The sequence below is a fragment of the Bos mutus genome, chromosome 3, assembly GCF_027580195.1.
Source record: "Bos mutus isolate GX-2022 chromosome 3, NWIPB_WYAK_1.1, whole genome shotgun sequence".
Taxonomy (NCBI): domain Eukaryota; kingdom Metazoa; phylum Chordata; class Mammalia; order Artiodactyla; family Bovidae; genus Bos; species Bos mutus.
The window spans coordinates 118,017,309-118,039,668 of record NC_091619.1 but is presented as its reverse complement, the minus strand read 5'-3'; the positions used below and the strand labels follow the sequence as shown (position 1 = coordinate 118,039,668).

Here is a 22,360-nt window from a genome sequence, read left to right as displayed (position 1 = left end):
CCCCCCGGGTGCTCATCCTCCAACAAGGCCGTGCGGGGCCATGGCTGACCTCCCTGGGGGGCTCGGTGTGACGGCCCAGAGACGCCTCCCACGAGGAGGCGAGTGAGTGCTCTGTGGTCCTTCACCCCCGCCCCCGGCCCCCAGGGTGCCCGGCCCTTTGGCCCTCACTGGGCTGCAGCCCCCCGTCCTGCCGCACGTCTGGGCTGCTTTCTCCCCCCCACGGCCACAGCGGCGCACCAGAGCCGGGCCCCTGCGGCCCGAGGAGGGGCCCCTCCACAGAGCAGGCTGAGACCTGGCCCACATCGCTCTGCCTGCTCCGGGGGCCCCGGGATGTCCCCAGCGGGCAGCCGGCGCCCACATAAAAGCCCAAGGGTCTGCGGTGAGCGGAAAGGGGAAGACAGGTGTGAAGGAAGGGTTAGCACGGCCAGGAGTCTCTCGAGCCCATCTGAACTAGAAGGGAGGGCCCAGCTCTGTCCCTGTCCGCCAGCCCCACCAGTCGTGGCTCACCAGCTCCCTCAGAGAACCCAGGCTCAGGGACACGGGCCTCCAAGCCTCTGCGATGCCCATCGGGCAGCCCCACGGGGCAGGGCACCTGGGGGCCATGAAAGGAGGCCCCCCCACATACACACACACGCGCGCGCGCACACACACACACACCCTGGTCCCTCTCTCAGACACTGTAATGTTTTAGTTAGATGCCCGCTTTTTTAAAACATGGAGATCTTGCATAAGAACCTGCTTCCCTTGAAAAACCACTTTCTCTCCCCAGCTTCCCCTGCACACCCACCCCAGTCAGCCGCAGCCCCGCCTACCAACCCCACCTCCAACAACACGCGGCTAGAGCCCCTCAGGAAAGGAGACCCACAGAGTCCGGGCCTCCAGCTTTATTGGCCGCATCGGACTCCGCACGTTAAACTCTCTTCTGGACGGACAAGCAGATGGATTGTTTTCAAAGTTGTCTGTTACGAACCACATGCACTTTACCTTGTGATAAATATCCCCAATTTTCCCTCCAAAAAGACAGTGCCGGTTGACGCTCCTGCCAACCTCAAAGACCAGAGTAACCGCCACTGAATCTCCATGGCAGTTTCGCGCTCTTGGTTACCATGCAGCTGAGAACAGCCCACTTGCACGGTCCCAGCCCTGTGGGCAGCAGTGACGGTCTGACACCGGCTCGCAGAGACAGCCCGCTCACTCGGTATAAAGAGGCCTCCACGCTTCCTGCTCATCCTGGATCCACTCGCTTCCTCACATCAGCTGAGCAGGCATCGTGTTTTCTCTGGCGGTTGGCAGATTCGCCTGAGGCTCAGGGCAGTGATGGGATTTGAGTCTTTATTTTTATTTTCGTTTATGTAATTTTGGCTGCACTGGATCTTTTTTAATGTCTATTTTTATTTATTATTTATTTATGTTTGTCTGTGCTGGGTCTTCACTGCCGCACGAGCTACTCTCTAATTGCAGTGCACGGGTTTCCCATCGCAGTGGCTCTGCTGGTTGCAGAGCACAGGTGTGGGGACCTGCAGGCTTTAGTGGCCGGGGCTCGGAAGCTCTGTCGTTGCAGCCTCAGGCTCTAGAGCACAGGCTTGGTAGTTGCAGTGCCCGGGTTTAGTTGTCCTGTGGCACGCGGGACCCTCCTGGGTCAGGGATCGAAGCCGCATCTCCTAAATCGGCAGGTTTCACCAGTGGAGTACCAGGGAAGCTCGAGGCTTTCTTTAGATCCGGCTCATCCCCCACTCTTCGTTTGGCTATCGACTCTCGTCCATGGCTCATACACCCCTCCCGGACTCCTGTCAGGTTGGCTCATCTGGGACCTGATTCCCTGTCTCCTCTCTCCCTTGCAATTTCCCTCTTTGCATTTTCCTCTGGATGGAGGATGCAGGAACCTCCCAGGGGGCGGGGGAGGGTGGGGGGCGTCTCCTGCCAACCTGGATCTCCGTCCATCCTGCATGGACTCTGTTCGTTTTTTTCTGTTTCTAAATATTGTCATTTATTCTCAAATTTGCTGCAGTATATCCCATATTCTTACTGAAAATTCATTCTTCATAAAGTCTCTCCATTAAATTGTGTCCAAGTGAGCTGCTGCCTGTTCTGAGGGTGAGTGTTCCCCTTCTCTTTGAAGTGCTGATTCCCCTGAAAAGTGTGGACATGTCTGGACCCAGGAGCACCTGAGCAGGTGCCGGGGTCCTCAAGGCTGAGGGCCCCACGTGGAAGGAAGGGGACCCCAGAGCCAGACAGACAGGCCAGGCTGAGCATCTCAGCTGAGTGTGAAAGAGCAGCTCTGTTTCTTGGGTGCTCCAGGTAGCCCACTTTTCTCAGGCAGAGGGCACATGGTTCTGGGTGTGTGCACCCCACTAACCACTGGGCCCCCAAGCAGCCAGGGATCATGTTCTGCCAGGCAGGCATCCTCACTCCCTCCACACAAACCACAAGAAGGGGGGCCTGGAAGCCACCCTCCTCGGGCTTTATCCAGTGCCGTCTCCACGGCAACCAAGGGTAGAGCAGTCCCCTCCCAGCTCTCCGGCAGGTCTCCTCCTCCACTCATCTTTTGGGGGCGGTCTGTTGCAGCTCAGAGCTGCAGTACAGGCCTTCAACCTGTGCTCCGGCTAAACCATTTGCCTTGTAAGCAGTTGTAACATTTCTCAATCCAAAACTGTTCTTCAGTTGGAAATAAGGCTCATACAGCCAAAGATGGGAAACTGAGCATTCCAGACCCTTCCAAACCCAGGTCCCCAAGCCCACCTCCAGAGTGTGGGGTGCTGACAGTGTGGGTGTCTCAGTGACCAGGGCCATGTCCCCATGGCTGGCAAAGTAGGGGAGCCGCTCTGAGTTCCAGGTTCCTTTCTTCTGATGTAAGATCCCTCACTTTCGCACCTCATAAGACGCTTCATCTGATGAATCTGATGAGCAGGCTCACATCCTCAGTCCAGGTGCGCGGGTGTCCTATATTTCGGGTCCTCAGTGGAGAGGTCACCTCCGAGAGGATGGATCACGGGTGGTCTCTTCACTGGTGTCTTCACCCTGAGGACTGGTGGTCTGGCAGGGCCTGGGTACCCCAGGTGCCCCCAGAAGACCCCTCAGAGCCTGAGACAGCACCTAGGGCTTTCCAAGGACAACAGGAGAGGGCCCAGCCAGAGTCCCCGGTGCCATCCCTCTAGGCCCCCAGGAAGGCAATGTTCTTGGGGGGTTTGTCGGGGAACTGCAGGGTGTACAGGTGGGCCATGTACTGGAGCTCAGGCATAACCATCCGCTGACACATCTGCAGCGTCTGGTTGTCCAGGCCCGGCCTGAGGTTGTAGCCCAGGATGTTGGCCCTGCCCGACTGGTAGGGGCGCAGTCGGAAATCGGTGATCTGCTACTGGTTCTTGGGCTCGCTGTCCTGCAGACACATGGCGGCCAGCTCGCGCCGCCGCCCGCGCAGCCGAGCCACCTCGGAGCGCAAACGCCGCGGGCTCAGCTCTGCGCGCAGCCGGGCCCAGAGGTGCGGTTGAAATGCTGGTACAGGCGCCAGTCCAGGGCACACCAGTGCTTGGCGCGCTCCTGGCATGCGGGCGACAAGGGGGTGACACTGTGCTGGCTGCGCGAGTTGAGCCTGAAGGCCACCACGTCGTCCAGCCGCCAGCGCAGCAGGCGCCGGAGCAGCACCATGGACTCGTTGAAATGTTCGGTAATGAGCAGCAGCTGAAAGCGCTGCTCCACGTCGAGCAGGCGCGCGCGCACGTAGCCCTCCTCGGGCGGCGCGCCATTGTCGAAACCCAGGTCGAACCACATGCTGTTCCGGGCGTGGGCGTTGCTCAGGCCCAGGCTCTGGTTGTAGTAGGTCCACGGCGAGGCCAAGAAGGCATCCAGGCTGGAGACGTTCCTGAAGGCGGGGACGTGGCTCTTGTAGTAGACGAAGGAGGACTCCAGCTGGAAAACAGGGTTTCTGAGGATGGAAAAGTAGAAGGTGTCGCTGTGCATGACTTTCTGCACCTGTCGGGAGACAGCACGGGAAGGGCTGGTGACCCTCTGGCTCCCCGGGGCGTGGTCCCGGGGCCAGGTGGTGCCTCTTCCCTTGCCCCCACCCCGCAACACACCTGAGCCTGCCCCCGGTCCCCTGCCCCCGAAACCCAGTCTCCTGCCTCCAGTCCAGGCCACCTGGCTCCTCTGCCTGCCACCCTGCACCAGCATCCAGAACAACCCTGGCCACGTCCCGGCCCCCATTACCCTTCGCCGTCACCCCCGCTGAGCCTTTGGGGAGGAGGTCAGAGAAGCCCCGGGAGGAGATGCCCTCTAAGCTAAGACCCGAATGACCCAGAGAAGGAGCTGTGAACACGTGAAAAGGGCCTGCGGAGGGACGAGCTGGTGGGTCTGGACCCAGAAGGAGGCGAAGAAGAGGGAGAGGGCCGCAGACGCCGGGTGCCAGCTGCCGACTGGGAGAGCAACGCCCCCGGGAGCCCCGGGACCCCGCCCGGGAGCCCCGCCCCCTGGAGCCCCGCCCTCCATGGGCCCCGCCCCCGGAAGACTCTGCCCTCTGGGAAGCCCCGCCCTCCAAGGAGCCCCGCCCCGGGGCCCCGCAAGCCCCGCCCCAGATCCCCGCCCCCATGGAGCCCAGCCCCGGGAGACCCGCCTCCAGGAGCTCGCCCCCGGAAGCCCCGCCCCACGCACCTCTGGCGGGTTGAACCTCAGGTGGTTGCACATGATGTTGAAGCGCCGCCCGGGCCCGCCCTGCTCTGCGCCCTCCACGTAGCGCGCCAAGAAGAGCCAGGGGTAGCCGAGGTGGAAGCGGCCGCCGGCGGGCAGCGCCGCCGACAGGTTGTGCGTCTCGGCGAAGCGGTAGAGGATGTTGAGCACCGTGCTGCTGGCCGTCTTGTGCGTCTTAAGAAACATGACGTTGGTGACGGGAGGCCCATCAGCCTGGTCCCCGAGTTGGCTGGGGGAAGAGCGCAGCGCCGTGGGCCGGGAATCCTCGCGCTTGCCCAGCCGGAGAGATTCCAGCCCCGCGAGCCCTGAACCTGGAGGCCCGCAAAGCCTCTGCCCCGTGCACGCTTCCCCGACCCACACTCCCTGAGCTGGCAACACCCCAGCCCAGCCCCGCTACTGTGCCCCTCACCTGAGACCCCGCCCTGGCTGCCCTCTTCCAGTGGCGCAACCGCCTGCCCCATGAACTGCAGGCCCTGCACCCCTCTGCTTCCCAACCTCCCGCCTGGCTCTGAGGGCGCCCAGCATCGCTCTGCCCTGTGACCCAGGCCATATGGCCAGCGGTGCTTGGTTGGCCCCTCATGCTGAGATGGGCTGACTCACTGCCGGGCAAGACTGGACGCTGGTGCTCACTCCTGTGATCTCAGGGTGGCACCCACCCAGTTGTGGACACCAGCCTGGAGCTACAGGTGCCCACCCTGCCCCAACACAAGATCCCAAAACAGGGCTGGTGAGAGTGACCCAGGATGGTGGGGACAGGGTCCAGAGGCTAGTGCCAGGCCTGGGGGGTAGGCAGGGATACCCAGGAGCTTTAGCACTCCCCCTCTCCAGTGGAGATCAGCCAGGCCCGGGGCTGGAGGGCCCTCCCACCAGCCAGGCTAAACCACTGGGGCAGGGTAGCCATCGGGAGGACCCTGAGCTTCACAGAGGCCATACCACCAACAAGCAGGGGAGCAGGGGTCCTGACATCCAGACCACTAGGGGGTTCTAACCACCCCAGCCCTGCCTCCCAGTCACCCTCTGCACACAGCAACTCTGCCCAGGGCACCCCCAACCTGGCCCAGATTCAACCCTCCCGTATCCCTGCCTGGAGTTCTGGGCAGCTTACTGCCCATGGGAGATACTGGGAGGCCCCCAGGCTGGGTGACCACAGGAAGAGCCCCTCCTCCATTGCAGAGGGGAGGCTGAGGCCTGGCAGGGAGGCGTGGCCTACCACAGTCACAGGCAGGGCTGGGTGCCACCCGGAGTGGGGCACGCTGGGGTCCCAGTACTGCTCGGGGAGGGGGCAGTGCCCAGACCTCAGGCCACCCAGTGGAGGACTCACGGCATTAGCAGCCCGATGTCCACGTGCATGATGCAGCCCAGCAGGAGCACAGCCAGGGCCAGGAGGAGGAGCACGGCCCAGAAGCACCTGTGGGCAGAGGACCTCTTCCGCACTGAGTCCGGGGCCCAGGAGGAGCCTCTGCTGCCCACCCCCTTCCCTACCTCCTCCACCTCCCCGGCATCCATGTGACAACTTGTGTCCAGCACCTACTGTGTGCTGGCCCATGGGGGCCCTAGGGTGGGGGCAAAGCCCAGGATGGGCCTGAGTCATCAGACACCACCCCCACGTGGCCCCCCTGCACTGCCCACTACTCAGAAGCTGGGAGAAGCCAAGAGGGGGATCCACTCCCTGGGGGGGCAATCAGAGGTGAAAACATGTCTGTGGACCCTCAACCCTGAGCAGGGCCCCCTAGAGATGGGCCTGACTGAGACCCCTGAGTTCCAGCCCAGGGCCCATGAGGGCAGGGGGGCCCGCCCGGGTGCAGGAGCTGAAGGTGGTGTGGGCAGGGCTCCTGGGCCAGAACACACAAGGGAAAGGCAGTGAGCAGATCAGGAGAGACAGGCAGGGGCTCCCTGTCCCGCCATCCCTGGACAAAGAAGCTGCAGCAGCTCAGCCATGAAGGGCTCCCTGCGCTTCGCCACCTGGAGGGCCACTTTGTACTGAGAAGGGGGAGGAGGCCCAGCCAGTCTCAGCTCTGGTCACCGTCTGCAGGCCGCCCCAGACTTACACCCCAGCCTGGGCTGGCCCCGAACCCCCACTGGGGTGTCCACAGGGATCGCAGCCTCCAAGGTCCAGACTGGCTCCAACGCTGCCCTCCAAACCCAGCCCACCCCCAGGGACAGTGGCTTCTTCACCTGCTCTGGTCCCGTTTCCGTCCCCCCACCTTCTGTCCTGATCCGCGCTGCTCCCGAACCCTGGTGGCCTGGTTACCCCCTCCTGTGTCCCTGCCCCGTGGTTCATTCCACCCTAGCAGCCCAAAATACCCTTTTATTAAAAAATCCAATGTGCTCAAAGTCTTCCTTGGTGTCTCAGAAGGTAAAGAATCCACCTGCAATGAAGGTTCGATCCCCGGGTCAGGAAGATCCCCTGGAGGAGGGCATGGCAAACCACTCCAGTGTTCCCTGGAGAAGCCCATGGACAGAGGAGCCTACAGTCCACGGAGTCACAAAGAGTTGGACACAACTGGGCGACTAACACTTTCATTTTCTTTCAACAAGCTCAAACCCTTGATTAAATCCCATAATTGAAGAGCCTCCTGTGCTAAACCCTTCAGGAAAATGCAGGTCTTCCCAGCCAGTCCCCAGGCCCCCACTCCACCCCTACCCTCCAGCCATTCCACTTCCTCCTGTTCCTCAAACACCCAGCCCCAGGACCTCTTCACTCAGAGGCTCCAGCAGCAGACTGTCTTTCTGCAAGAGCCGCCTCGCGCTTCTCCGGGCTGTGGGCAGGGGGTCTCCCGACCTCCCTGCAGCTCACCCCCGCCACCTGAGGGCGTCGCGGTTGCAGCAGTCCCTTTGTAGTCTGTACTGCCCACTGGGCTTCTCTGGTGGCTGAGACGGTCAAGAATCCTCCTACATTACGGGAGACCTGGGTTTGATCCCTGGGTTGGGAAGATCCCCTGGAGGTGATAGTCTCTCCTTTGTCCATGGAATTCTCCAGGCAAGAATACTGGAGTGACTTGCCATTTCCTCAACCCACTCCAGTGTTCTTGCCTGGAGGATACCCATGGACAGAGGAGCCTGGCGGGCTACACTCCATGGGGTCTCGAAGAGTTGGACAGGACTGAGCAAGTAAGCACACAGCACAGCTCTGCCCACCATCGGGTAAGCTCCTCGGTTTCTGGAAAGGCAGCTGGCACGTGCACGGTGCTCGGCGCATGTGTGCTGAGTGAGTGAGTGAAGCCAAGCACACATCCCACCCGCCACCGCAGACCTCCTGCTTTGTGTCAGCATGGGGTGCGGAGGGAGGAGAAACAACGGGGTGGGAGCGAGATCGGAAGCAAATCTGTTGAGTGTGAAACGTCCTGAGACACCAAGAGCAGGTGCCCAGCAGTGGCTGAAGGAGTCCGGGGCTCAAGGCGTTGCCAGGGCCAGGACATGCACTCGCACATCAGCATAAAAAGGCCTGGCATGCTGCAGTCCACAGGGTCACAAAGAGTCAGACACAACTGGGCAACTGCACAGCAGCAACAGTAAAAACCCATGTCACTTGGAACCTCAGCTGCAGGAATCAGAAAACAATGGCAGACTCCCCTCACCAACCTAGAGGCTTGGGAGGGAAGCTGCTGGCTCCGGCAGACTCGGCCCCGTCACACTGCAAAAACCGACATCTCTCTCCCCATGCTCGTGGCCTGGTAGTCACAATATGGCTGCTAAGCTCCAGACATCACATAAACATTTGCATCAGCAAGAAAGTAGAAGGGACAGGACCAGCCATAATAAGGAAGCAAAAGCCTTTTAGAAGCCTCTAACAAACCTCCTTGTCCATCTTCTCGGCCGAAATGCGGTCACAAGGTCCCCCTTCCCCCAACTGCGAGGGAATGCTGAGAAAGCTTCATTTAGTGTTTACAGCCTCTGACCTGGGGGGGCACAAGAAGGTGGTGGCTGTCAGCCTCAGCTGCGTTTGTGTGAATCCATGGGAACGGTGGGCTGCAACCTGGGCCTAGCTAGGTCTGCCCATGGAGGCAGGCACATCTCTGAAACACAAGTGAGCTTCTCCCCTGCAGCCCAGCCGTGGCCCTGGATCCAGGGGGCCCAGCCTGCAGCAAGAACAGCCCCCCAGTCAGGCCCCTGTTTAGTCCTAATGCTCCGGCTGCAGGCTCTTCCTAGACGAATAAATGGAATTCACAGCCAGGCGGCCCTGGCCCTGCCTGCCTCCTGTGGCCTCAGCAGGGTGTTGGCAAAGCCACCGCCTCCGGGGCCTGGGCTGTTTCCAGGTGTTCGCTGCAGTGTGTGTAGAGTGTGGGCACCCGCTTGCATCCAGGTGCTTTGGCCCTGATTTTCCAGCGGGCAGGCCCCTGTGTGCTGCCAGGCAGGGGACCACTGGGACCCCTTACTCGGCTGGAACACCACCCCCTACACGTCACCCATACCTTTCTTTCTTGCAGACAGGAGCAAGTCGGGGAGGTGGGGTTCTGTGGCCTCTGCTGAGACCCCTGCCCCCAGGACACCCGGCGCACGGCCCGACCAGCCCAGCACGGGAGGGACACTGATGGCTCAGCATCCTGACCTCTCCGGGGAGCAAGGCGCCCAGGCAGGCCTGTGTGTGCTCCCCTCGGCCTTACTCTGAGCTCCTGGGAGGAGCCGCCCAGCCAGACACCGTCCCCAGGACAGACCAGGCCGACCACCTGCCCCCAGGCACCGGGAGGCTTCACGACTGACCTTCAGTTCCGAGGCTCATGGCCCTTCCCCCTTCCCCCGCCCCGACACCCTCCTCACCACCCGCCCCCTGCTGGTGTCAGGGCCGGCTCCGAGGCCTCCCCTCGGGCAAATCTGAGGTGGGGGGTGAGTTCCAGGTGTCCCTGCATCCGAAGGAGGAGAAGGTCCCTCCTGGGACCTCTGGGCCCTGCGTCTCCACACAGCCTGTGCCCCCAGGGCAGCTGGTTCCTCGGGCTCCAGCGACGTGGAGTGGCAGTGGCTGGGACCAGGAAGGCCTCCCGGGGGGAGCGGAGGGCCGGACGGGGCTGGAGGGGACGAGGGGCCGCTCAGTGCGGCGGTCAGTCCCAGGTGAGAGGGGCCGGATGGCGCACCTGCACTCGGAGCCTGGCACAGGGAGCAGAGCCGGGAGGGAGCTTCCTGAATGGCCTGCGGCCTCTCCACAGGGCTCGCAGGGACGGGGAGTGTGACGAGCAGGGGGCACGCAGGGGAGGAGCCCGGGAGGAAAGGGCAGAGCACGGCTGCTCCATCGGGGCGGGTGATGCCCGACAGCAGGGAGGCCAGACCCCGGCCTCGCAGGAACCTCTCGACGCCCCCCCAGGCAGAAACTCAGAAGTGGACTCACACTGGCTGCAGGGCCGCCCCGTGAGACCCCTCTGGCCCCCTGGCCGCAAGCAGGGTGCAGGTCCACACCCCCAACTCTGCTCTGGGGCAAGGAGACGGCCGGACCCCACACCAAATAGTCTTGAAGCTTCACATCTTCCCCCAAAGAGAGTTTCTAACTCAGAATTTAGTTCTCAACTCCCCATGGAAGCACGTCATATGGTAATAACAGGACAATTCTAAACGGTGTCAGGCAGCAGGGGCCTGCCGGGCGCTAGGAAGGGAGGGGACCCGAGGACAGGGAGGGCGCCTGATGCCCTCCGTCCGGGGCAGCGGGCGGCCGGCCACCCACGGACAGGCCGCTGCATGGGACTCCTAGCCAGCTCCGTCCATCGGAGGAAACTGCTCAGAGCCGTGGACACCAGCAGCCCCTCGCAGGGAGGGGCGGGGGCAGCCGGGGCTGCTCCAGGAGGGGGCGCTGGGTGGGCCTGGGCCAGCGTCGCCTTCCCCGGGGAAGTGCCGGACCCGTGCGCCCAGGGCTGTTTTCTCTCCAGGCTCTCAACAGCATCTTGTCGTTTTCATTACCTTGGTCCTGTGACCCTTGTGTTGATTTCAATCTCTAGATTTTATTGCCATTGTAAACGAACTCACATTTCATTTCTTGGTCCTTATCACTAGAGTAGAAAAAGCTTTGTTTAAAAAAAATGTGCCTTGTATCCAGTCCTTCAGCCACTGTACATGCCTCTTGTAGCCGAACACTAGCATTCTGCCGTCTGGTGTGACGGGGCACTGCCCCGCTCGCCCTGTATGCCTGCCCGCTGGCCTGTGACCAGCCTCATCGCCAAGACGCTCCGGGTCTCGTTGGAAAGAAATGGGCTTAAAAAAAAAGTAAAGAAAAGAAATGGTCTTTAGGGACCACAGCCTGGGGGCTGGGGGTGCTCACTGCTCTGGGACGTTGTCAGTTGCTGGGTCCTCTCAGTGGACACAGCTGGGAACTCCCCGAGTTCACACCCACACGGCCAACTCTGACGCCACACTTTGGGGGTGTTCAGTCGCTCGGTCATGTCCAACTCTGCGAAGCAATTGACCGCAGCATGCCAGGCTTCCCTGTCCTTCACTGTCTCCCGGAGTTTGCTGAAACTCATATCCGTTGAGTTGGTGGCTCCATCCAGCCATCTCATCCTCTGTCGTCCCCTTCTCCTCCTGCCCTCAATCTTTCCCAGCATCAGGGTCTTTTCTATTCAATAGACTCTTCTCATCAGGTGACCAAAGTATTAGAGCTTCAGCTTCAGCATGAGTCCTTCCAATGAATATTCAGGACTGATTTCCTTTAGGATGGACTGGTTTTATCTCCTTGCAGTCCAAGGGACTCTCCAGCACCACAAGTTGAAAGCATGAATTCTGTGCTCAGCCTCCTTTATGGTCCAACTTTCACATCCGTACATGACTACTGGAAAAACCATAGCTTTGACTATACACACTTTTGTTGGCAAAGTGATGTCCCTGCTTTTTAATATGGTGCCTAGGTTTGTCATAGATTTTCTTCCAAGGAGCAAGCATCTTTTAATTTTATGGCACAGCCACTCTCCACAGGATGTTGGAGCCCAAGAAAATAAAGTCTGTCACTGTTTCCTGCGGGAGCGAGCTCCGCCTGTGGCAAAGGTCATGAGGAAGGAGGCTCAGCATACGCAAAGGCGGGATCAAGCCTCAGGAGTCCCCCTGGAAATTCTCGAGCATCTACCCCCAAAACCAGAGTCTGCCTACTTTCTGCTTTGTGCTCTCACCTACACCTCTGACTTTACGGGGGGCTGTCCCCCACTACCTCTCTCTGAAAAAAGAGTTAGCTTACAGCTCCAGTTAATAATTCCTGGGTGTGACAGTGTTTCAACCTACAAACTCCTTTGGAAGTCCTCTAGCCTGCCTGAATAGGTTTTTTCGGCCACATGTGATTGTTCAGAGCCTCCCAACTGTGAGAGGGAGGAGATGTTCTAAACTGTCTAAACACAGATTCCTTTGAGTAGTTAAAAGATTGATTAGAAATTGTATTGAGAAGCGTGTTTCACTTATTGGGCCAATGTTTGCTGCTAAGTCTCCATACTCCTTACCTACTGTGTCCTTGGCAGTGTATTGACTGATATAATGGGTGTATAGAAATGTAAGTAGTAGCCTCAATGTTTGTAACCTTGGACCCTTGAGTTAATTCTTTTCTTGATTGAGCCCACCTCACCTTTGCCCTATAGGAATGCAGCTTTGTCCAATGCTTTTTTGGAGGCTGGTGCCTGACTTTGGAATAATCACCTTTAGAGAAAGGTAAGTTTCTTAAAATGTTAACAGGCCCCCTGGCCAGAAGATGATGTAATTCACCCGAACTTTTGCATATGATTAGTTTGAAAGCCTGGCTTCGATTAGGACCAGGAACTGCTGTCCTTGCATGACTCCACCCCTTCCCCCATTATCCTCTATGCACAACTTAAGGTATAAAAACTACTTGGAAAATAAAGTCTGGGCCTTGTTCACGAAACTTGGTCTCCCCATGTTGCTCTCTCTCCCAAATTCTGGCTGAGTCTCCATCTGGAGCGCAGAACCCGCCATGCTTGCTAATTATGCCTGGGCTTCTAAGATCAGACCAGGGAGGCCTCAGTGTCTCCTCTCCTTCGGGAGAATGGAAGGACGCCTGCGGCCTACGTAAGTGGTGCAAGCTTCTTGTCTTGAAGTTTTATTGGTCTCCCGTAAACCAAGCTACTCAGCCTCTTTTCTCCACTGAATTTTCCTACTGAGCTATCCTCATCCTATTACTCTTTATATCTTTGATAAAATCTTTAAATAAATAGGTCGCCGACGCCGTCCCCGCTTCGAATACCCTGGATCAGCCGGGGCTGGTCCCCGGCAGTTTCCATTGTTTCCCCATCTATTTGCCATGAAGTGATGGGACCAGATGCCATGATCTTAGTTTTTTGAATATGAGTATTAAGCCAGCTTTTTCACTCTCCTCTCTCACCTTCATCAAGAGGCTGTTTAGATCCTCTTCACTTTCTGCCATTAGAATGGTATCATCTGCATATCTGAGGTTATTGATATTTCTCCTAACAATCTTGATTCCAGCTTGTGCTTCATCCAGTTCAACGTTTTGCATGATGTACCCTGCATATAAATTAAATAAACACAGTGACAATATACAGCCTTGACGCACTCCTTTCCCAGTTTTGAGCAGGTTTCTCTGGAGGCGGGTAAGGTGGTCTAGTATTCTCATCTCTTGAAGAATTTTCCACAGTTTGTTGTGATTCACATAGTCAAAGGCTTTGACATAGTCAATAAAGCAGAAGTAGACATTTCTCTGGAATTCTCTTGCTTTTTCTATTATCCAACAGATGTTGGCAAATTGATCTCTGGTGCCTCTGCCTTTTCCAAATACAGCTTGAACATCTGTAAGTTCATGGGTCACATATGGTTGAAGCCTGGCTTGGAGAATTTTGAGCATTAGTTGCTAGCGTATGAGATGAGTGCAATTGTGCGGTAGTTTGAACATTCTTTGGCATTGCCCTTCTTTGGGATTGGAATGAAAACTGACTTTTTCCAGTCCTGTGGCCACTGCTGAGTTGTCCAAATTTGCTGGCATGTTGAGTGCAGCACTTTAACGGCATCATCTTTTAGGATTTGAAATAGCTCAGCTGGAATTCCATCACCTACACAAGCTTTGTTTGTAGTGATACTTCCTAAGGCCCTCTTAACTTTGCATTCTAGGATGTCTGGCTCTAGGTGAGTGATCACAGCTTCTCAGTGACCCTCTTCCTACTGCTTCCTATCTCAGACAGAAGCCTAGTCTCAGACACAGCTGGGAGAATTTGAGCCCCTGCCATCACTTTCTGCTCTCCACACACACCGCCTTAAGGTCAAGCCACTGTGGCACATGACCTGCCTTCCGCCCACCCCTTTTTATATTTACTTGTCTGGCCTCATGTACTTATATGCAGAGTACATCATGAGAAATGCTGGACTGGAAGAAACACAAGCTGGAATCAAGATTGCCGGGAGAAATATCAATAACCTCAGACATGCAGATGACACCACCCTTATGGCAGAAAGTGAAGAGGAACTAAAAAGCCTCTTGATGACAGTGAAAGTGGAGAGTGAAAAAGTTGGCTTAAAGCTCAACATTCAGAAAACGAAGATCATGGCATCCGGTCCCATCACTTCATGGGAAATAGATGGGGAAACAGTGGAACAGTGTCAGACTTTATTTTTCTGGGCTCCAAAATCACTGCTGATGGTGACTGCAGCCATGAAATTAAAAGACGCTTACTCCTTGGAAGGAAACTGATGACCAACCTAGATAGCATATTGAAAAGCGGAGACATTACTTTGCCAACAAAGGTTCGTCCAGTCAAGGCTATGGTTTTTCCAGTGGTCATGTATGGATGTGAGAGTTGGACGGTGAAGAAGGCTGAGCACGGAAGAATTGATGCTTTTGAACTGTGGTGTTGGAGAAGACTCTTGAGAGTCCCTTGGACTGCAAGGAGATCCAACCAGTCCATTCTGAAGGAGATCAGCCCTGGGATTTCTTTGGAAGGAATGATGCTAAAGCTGAAACTGCAATACTTTGGCCACCTCATGTGAAGAGTTGACTCACTGGAAAAGACCCTGATGCTGGGAGGGATTGGAGGTAGGAGGAGAAGGGGAGGACAGAGGATGAGATGGCTGGATGGCATCACTGACTCAATGGATGTGAGTCTCAGTGAACTCTGGGAGTTGGTGATGGACAGGGAGGCCTGGCGTGCTGCGATTCATGGGGTCGCAAAGAGTCAGACACGACTGAGTGACTGATCTAATCTGATCTGATTTGGCCTCATCAGGTCTTAGTTGTGGATGTGGGATCTTATGTTACAGAGCACATGGGCTCCAGAGCGCACGGCTCAGCAGCTGTGTTGCACAAGATCTTTAGTCATGGTGTATGGGATTCTTAGTTCCCCATCCAGGGATCAAACCCACGTCCCCTGCTTTGGAAGGTGGATTCTTTACCACTGGACCATCAGGGGAGTCCCTTGCTCCACCATTTGTATCTGCTACCATACCTGGGTTTTCAAACATGATGTGAGCTTCTCCAACCCCCAGCTGCCTAACGCTCCCTCAAGTCCTCCTGACGAAGGACTTGAGATCCACCTGAGAGAGACTCCCAGGAACCAGCAGGTGGACAGGCTGAGTCTCTGTAAGCTCAGGACTACAGTGGACCAAGTGTAGAATGCTCACACACAGGGCAGGGCTGCTGGGAAAGGATGCCCGTGTCAGCCCGCAGTCACGGCCTGTGGGCCCCAGGAGGGCGGCCGCAGATGCAGCGGGGGACGGTGCAGCAGCCCAGGGGCCGGGCCCCGGGGTCTGCTCACTGCACACTTTCCCCAAGCCCCAAAGGGGTGCACTTCTGGAAGGCCACGCTGTGGTCACGGGGTTCCCACACTGCAGTGGAGTCACATCTGCAGAGCTCACGAGACCCTCCAGGGAAGGCAGCTTGTCACTGGAGCCTGAGCAGTTGGTTCCTTTTTCTTAATTGGAGGATAATTGCTTTACAATGTTGGTTTTGCCATACAGCAACATGAATCAACCACAGGGATACACACGTCCCCTCCCTCGTGAACCTCCCTGCCACCCCCTTCCCCATCCCACCCCTCCGGGTCATCATGGAGCACTGGCTTTAGGCTCCCTGTGTCACATGGCAAGTTCCCACTGGCTATCTACTTTACACAGAGTTTTATCATCCCATATAGTTATAGTCTGGGCCCATATAGAGGGCCCAGATGAGGCCCTCTGGGGATGTTAATGGGCCTGGCTTTTCCCCTCAGTCTGCCCCCGGCCTGACTTTGTTCTGACACATAAAACTCCCTTCACCAAACACTGGGTGTTTGATGGCCCCTTCAGAGGAGCCGCACTGAGTACTTCTTGGAAATTTCTGCTGTCACATTTACAACAACCCCTTTGGCCTTAAGGGAACAAGTTCTCCACAGAATTGCAGTGTAAAGGAGAAAAGAGGAATGAGTTCTTCTTTCCTTCCCTGAGAACAAAGATACAGAGAATAGTGAGCAGGGCTGATCACGCCGAGTTTTTACTTCGTTCCTAATCTGCAGGCAACATTCAGAGAACTAAGACCATGGCACCCGGTCCCATCACTTCATGGCAAACAGACGGGAAAACAATGGCAACAGGGAGAGACTTCATTTTCTTGGGCTCTAAATTCACTGTGGATAGTGATGAAATTAAAGATTTTTGTTCCTTGGAAGAAAAGCTATGACAAACCTAGACGGTATATTAAAAAGCAGAGTCATTACTTTACCAACAAAGGTCCTTATAGTCAAACCTATGGTTTGTCCATTAGTTGTGTGTGGATGTGAGAGTTGGACCATAAAGAAAGCTGAGCATCAAAGAATTGATGCTTTTGAACTGTGGTGTTGGAGAAGACTCTTGAGAGTCCCTTGGACTGCAAGGAGATCCAACCAGTCCATCCTAAAGGAAATCAGTCCTGAATATTCACCGGAAGGACTAATACTGAAGCTGGAGCTCCAATACTTTGGCCACCTGATGCGAAGAGCTGACTTGCTGGAAAAGACCCTGATCCTGGGAAAGATTGAAAGGGACGACAGAGGATGAGATGGCTGGATGGCCATCTCGTGTGACTCAATGCACATGAGTTTGAGTAAACTCTGGGAGTTGGTAAAGGACAGGGAGGCCTGGCGTGGTACAGTCCATGGGGTCGCAAAGAGTCAGACACGGCTGAGTGACTGAACAGCAACAATCTGTAGTCGGTAACTAAGTTTGCTTTTCACCCTCTGACTCTGCATGAGCTAGTTCTGCACCTATTATCTTTTAACTCTATGTGACACATCCTATCGGAGAAGGCAATGGCACCCCACTCCAGTGTTCTTGCCTGGAGAATCCCAGGGACGGGGGAGCCTGGTGGGCTGCCGTCTATGGGGTCGCACAGAGTTGGACACGACTGAAGCGACTTAGCAGCAGCAGCAGCAGCACATCCTATACCTGGTGCTCACCTTTACTGCACTCTCCCTCTGCAGACCACCCCTTGTAGGTTTTCTCCTCTTTCCCATTCAGAAAGAAGGCCACAGTACAGCACACAAAAGGCAATGGACCCGACTACCCAACACCAGCCTATGACTGCTTCCGAAACAATGCGGGAGGAAGAAGAATACAAGGTCCTGATGTCCTTGTCCCTCATCAGCTCTCCAGCTGCGAGCCCTCATCTATAGGATCCCCCGACTCCTCATGGAAGAAGGCACAGTCCTCGAGGCACAAGCCTGTTCTGTTCTGTCTCCCCTCGCCGGTTGAGGATTAAAGCCACCTTTCTATTTCCTCCAAACTGTCTCCATATTTTTTTTATTTGGCTTCACTGGGCAGAGAATCTAAGGTTTTTGGTGGCAACAACAGCTGCCCAAGAAAAATAATGTCTTCAGAGAAACCCCTCATTTCTAAGGAGAGGCTCTTCCTTTGCAGAACACCGTCTGGTCCCATCACCTGGGGGGTCAGCAGGGTGTGCGTGTGGGATGGGCCAGGCGGTCCGCCCAGCAGGACCGGTGCTCAGGGAGCCACTACTGGGGCTGTCAACAGGAGGGATGTCCTGCCCGGCAGGGAGACAGGGTCCTGGGCATTTGCCATCTGTCTTCGGGAATGGAATCTTGTATAGCTGCAGCTGTTGACCTTTGACACTCCCTGAAATGAAACAGTCTGTGCTCCAGGAAAACTGGTGGAATAGGTCTTTACATAGATATTTTCAGAAACTGATTTTATGAGCCCAAGCCTTGCATCTCCTCATCTTGAGAAATCACTAAATCCCTTCATGGTGACATCAGCTCCTCATGACTAGCAGAAAACCTTTTGTAAGATAAGCGCTTATCTCCCTTAGCTGATCCCAGGGCCCAATCCAGGGCTCCTGAGTAGGATCCAAAGTGGCCAGGTAAACACACCCACAGCGGTCACCTCTGGTCTGTCCATCCATCACTCCTTCAACTGGCTCTTGTTTAGCCCCAAATGCCCTATTGGGTGTGGGGCCAAGCCAAGGGGGTGTGTACAGTGGCAGCATTTAATGAGCAGCAGCCAAGGACAAGACTGAACAGTTACTCAGGGCTCCCTCCTCACAGATAAGCCCTTGGCCAGGAAGGCTGCATCCTCGGGAACCAGGCCCTGCCCCCCTGCCCTGGCTCGGCTATTTGAGAAGAACAAGGAGGTGCTGGCCCCCGGTCCCCACCCCCACCCCCAGATGCACCAGCAGGGGGCCGGGCACAGGGCTGCCGGAGGTCTCCTTGGCCTGGGGACCCTGTGATCAGGGTGGGTGAGGCCGTCGTCCAGTGAGTCCAGGGCACACAGCCATCCGTACAAACCAAGAAGAAGCAGGGACAGGGCCCAGATGCCCAAACTCAACATCCCCTAAATAGAGGGAAAGAGTGGGACACCCTCCACCCAGGGGATCCTGCCAAAACAGAAAGGAAAGTCACTCTGTTGCTGCCTGCAGGGTGCAACAGAGAAGAAACATGGCCAAGACGCTTCCCCCCCTGTCCCCACCTGTCACCACCCACCGAATTGGGAGTGATGCGGCCTTGCTTTGGCTGGGATCTGAGGCCGGCAGGAAGAACCTTGCAACTTCTGCTTCTACTTCCCTCCACACTGTCCTGAGATGGCACCCCCAGGAAGGTGCTGTGCCACTTTCCAGGAGGGGAACCGAGATGCTGCAGCTGAGACCCGGGAGCAAGAGGCAGCCAGGGCCTTCCAGCCCTGCAGCTGTCCAGCTAGGCGCAGCCCCTGGTGGGGCGGGGTGTCGCCGGGGGGACACTGAGCCCGAGAGATAGGTCAGCATGGCCTGGTGCAGCCAGGTCTCTGGGGCTGCTTACAAGATTGCTGATATGAGGAGAGCCCAGGGTGGCGCATGTCCCCACCGACCCCAACGGGGCCCTCTGAGTCCTTCCCCCAAAGGGGACTGCTTCGTGCTCTACAACCTGGGGTGTTTCCTCCCATCCGGGTGGCACCACATTTGCCCTGAAGTCAGTTCAGTGGGTCACACTCTGAGGGCTGGAGGTTGCAGCCAGCACTCCTAGAGAATAGTGTGAAATAGAAACAAATAGAACAGAAAGAAAAGCACAGGCACAGAATAGAATCGATGTAGATACAGTCAATAAACTTAGACTTGTTTACTCACTAAGTCGTGTCCGACTCTCTTTGTGACCCCATGGACGGTCGCCCACCAGGCTCCTCTGTCCTTGGGATTTCCCAGGCAAGAACACTGGAGTGGGTTGCCATTTCCTCCTCCAGGGGATCTTCCCAACCCAGGGATCAAACCCAGGTTTCTTGACCCCCCTGCACTGGAGTCGGATTCTTTACCACTGCGCCACCTGATACAGACGGGCAAAGAATAAACGCAGACTAGACAGTATCTGAGCACGTGGGAGGCAGTGTGGCTGCGGGGAGACGTGTTTCAGACAGACACAGCACAGAGATTCCAGTGTGTCCCAGACAGCGATGCTGCGTGCTGTCTTCCCCCAGAGCACCATGGAAACAGGTCTACTCTTCCTCATTCAGTTGCCATCCTGCCTCCGTCACCTCATGCTCAGGCCAAAGCGTCCCCTTGTCCGCTGAAAAGCAGACTGCAAGTGTCCTGGCTGGCCCCCGTCTGGACTCTTTCCGGCCCCCATCCAGCCCACACGTGGCCACCACAGCTGTGCACCGGTAGAATGTTGCCAGACGCCCTGCCCTGTCCCCTCCCCGCCTGCACTCCCGCGTGTACTCTTTACCCACCCTAAGAGCTCACCTGAGGCTGGGAGAGTCACACAGCCCCCCACAGGGTCCACACAGTCCCCCACAGATCACACAGCCCCCACATGGGGTCACACAGCCCCCACGGGGTCACACTGCCCCCACAGGGTCACACAGCCCCCACATGGGGTCACACAGCCCCTACAGGGTCACACAGCCCCCACATGGGGTCACACTGCCCCCACAGGGTCACACAGCCCCCACATGGGGTCACACTGTCCCCACAGGGTCACACAGCCCCCACATGGGGTCACACTGCCCCCACAGGGTGTCACACAGCCCCCACGAGGTCACACAGCCCCCATGAGGCTACACGGTTCCCATGGGGTCACACAGCCCCCACGGGGTCACACTGTCCCCATGGGGTCACACAGCCCCTGTGAGGTCACACTGCCCCCACAGATCACACAGTCCCCATGGGGTCACACTGTCCCCACGGGGTCACACAGCCCCCACATGGGGTCACACAGCCCCCATGGGGTCACAGCCTTCTATGGGGTCACACAGCCCCCATGGGGTCACACAGCTCCCATGGGGTCACAGGCTTCTATGGGGTCACACAGCCCCACAGTGTCACACTGTCCCCACGGGGTCACAGAGCCTCCCATGGGATCACACAGTCCCCATGGAGTCACACAGCCCCCACGGGGTCACAATGTCCCCACGGGGTCACACAACCCCCAAGGAATCACAGCCTTCTATGGGTCACACAGCCCTCGCAGGGTCACCCAGCCCCCATGGGGTGACACAGCCCCCACTGGGTCACAGCCTTCTATGAGTCACACAGCCCCCTGGGATCACATGGCTCCCCACAGCCACTCCCTGGTCCCAGCACCCCAGGAGATTTTTGTCCTGAGAAGCTGACCTCAAATAACCAGAAACACAAGTTTCCAAAGACCTGAAGCCAAGGCGTAGAGTTGAGGGACCATCCAATAGCTCCCATACGGTCAGGGGGATTGATGCCGCAGCATCTCAGGCCAGCAGCCTCACCCAGACCCCTCACCCTGTCCAGCAGAAGAGGTCTGGTCTCTGCTCCAGGCGGCCCGTATAACCAAACAAGCCACTGGGTTCCCCCGGACCACGCCCGTCCCCTCCTCCCTGTCCCCGCTGTCCCCATGGACCCCTGGCTTCTCTGGCCCACGCCCATCCCCTCTCGTCTCCATGGAACCCTGGGCTCCCCGGCCCATGCCCGTCCCCGCCTCCCCGTGGATCCCTGGGTGCCCCTGGCCCATGCCCATCCCCACTGTCCCCGTGGACCCCTGGCTCCCCCAGCCCACGCCTGTCCCCTCTCGTCCCCGTGGACCCCTGGCTCCCTGGCCCATGCCCATCCCCTCCTCCCTGTGGACCCCTGGGCACCCCTGGCCCATGCCCACCCCTCCTCCCCGTGGACCCCTGGATGCCCCCAGCCCACACTTGTCCCCTCGGTTCCCGTGGTGCCCAGACGTGCTGCAAGGCCGAGCCTGCCGGTGCCCTGTCCTGGGCAGCAGCTGGCCTGTCTGCCCACAGGCCCAGGGCACTGACCTAGCAACATGGGCCCCAGGCGTTCCCACAAGTCAGAGAAAACCGACCCGAGGCTCTGGGCCTTCAGGGCCACCGAGTGTGAGCCCGCACACTGCCCTTCTCCCCACCGAGTGTGAGCCCACACACTGCCCTTCTCCCCGAGGTCTGTGCTGCACCCGCAAGCCTGGGACACACACAGCGGCCAGCCGGGCCGTGTGTCCCAACAGCCCCCACGGGACCCACCCTTCCGCCAGAGCTGGCACAGCCCGCAGGACCCGGGCTGGACCCCAGATAGCAGGGCGACACCCCCCAGCCGGCCCTCCAGGGAGGCCCCGGGAAGAGATTGGTCATGTTTCCCCGCCCTCGGGGAGCGGTGGCAGAGGCACAGCACCCCCCACGGGCCAGGAAAGGACGGGGGTGCTTGCAAACGCCACGCCCCTCCCCTCTTGACCTCCACTGCACGGGCAGGCTCTAGGGCTCAGGGCCCGGCCAGCACCCTAACCTGCAAAAGACGGGTGATTGGGCTGAAGTGCCGGAGCTGGGCGGGGGACACGGCCAGCCCCTCAGAAGGTGACCACAGGACTGAGGCCAGCATAGCCGGACCCCCAGCAGCCGCCCACCTAGGCCTCCAGCCCAGACGCCAGATCCCTGTCTCCTCTGCCCACATCCCTCTTGCCCGAACCGCCCACCAGGCCCAGGACAAGGCTGCCCAGGCAGGAGAGGGGGGCTCCCCACTGCCTGAAATGAGGCCCACAAGGGTGAACTCAGAGCGAATGCCTGGTCCAGGGCGATGCCGCAGGAGAACTTGGTCCATCAGGCGCTCAGGCCCCCAGGACTGAAGAAGGAATTTGGCCCCTGTGGTGGCACAGCCCCCGCTTACCTCTGCAAGCCCCCCAGAGAGGACGGCATGCTGGCAGGTGGCGATCTGGCCTGGCCCTTGCCTGACTTGAGCGGGCGGGCGCAGGGCACAGGCACTGGCGGGGCGTGACACTGGGCAGAGCAGGAACTGGAGGAGCACACCTGCCAGCCCCGGCTGGGGCCGCGCCCTCTGCGCCCACACCTGAGTGCTGGCACCTGGCAC

General features: G+C 57.9%; 1 protein-coding gene across 1 annotated transcript; it reads right to left on the bottom strand.

Moving 5' to 3' along the window:
- Nucleotides 1-879: 879 nt before the first annotated feature.
- GAL3ST2 (galactose-3-O-sulfotransferase 2) lies at nucleotides 880-22,258 on the bottom strand. The gene is given in 5 exon segments (XM_070365592.1): nucleotides 880-3,477; nucleotides 3,480-3,969; nucleotides 4,645-4,909; nucleotides 6,002-6,088; nucleotides 22,160-22,258. Coding segments are annotated over 5 exon segments (1,197 nt in total). The 5' UTR covers nucleotides 22,189-22,258; the 3' UTR covers nucleotides 880-3,151.
- Nucleotides 22,259-22,360: the final 102 nt, after the last annotated feature.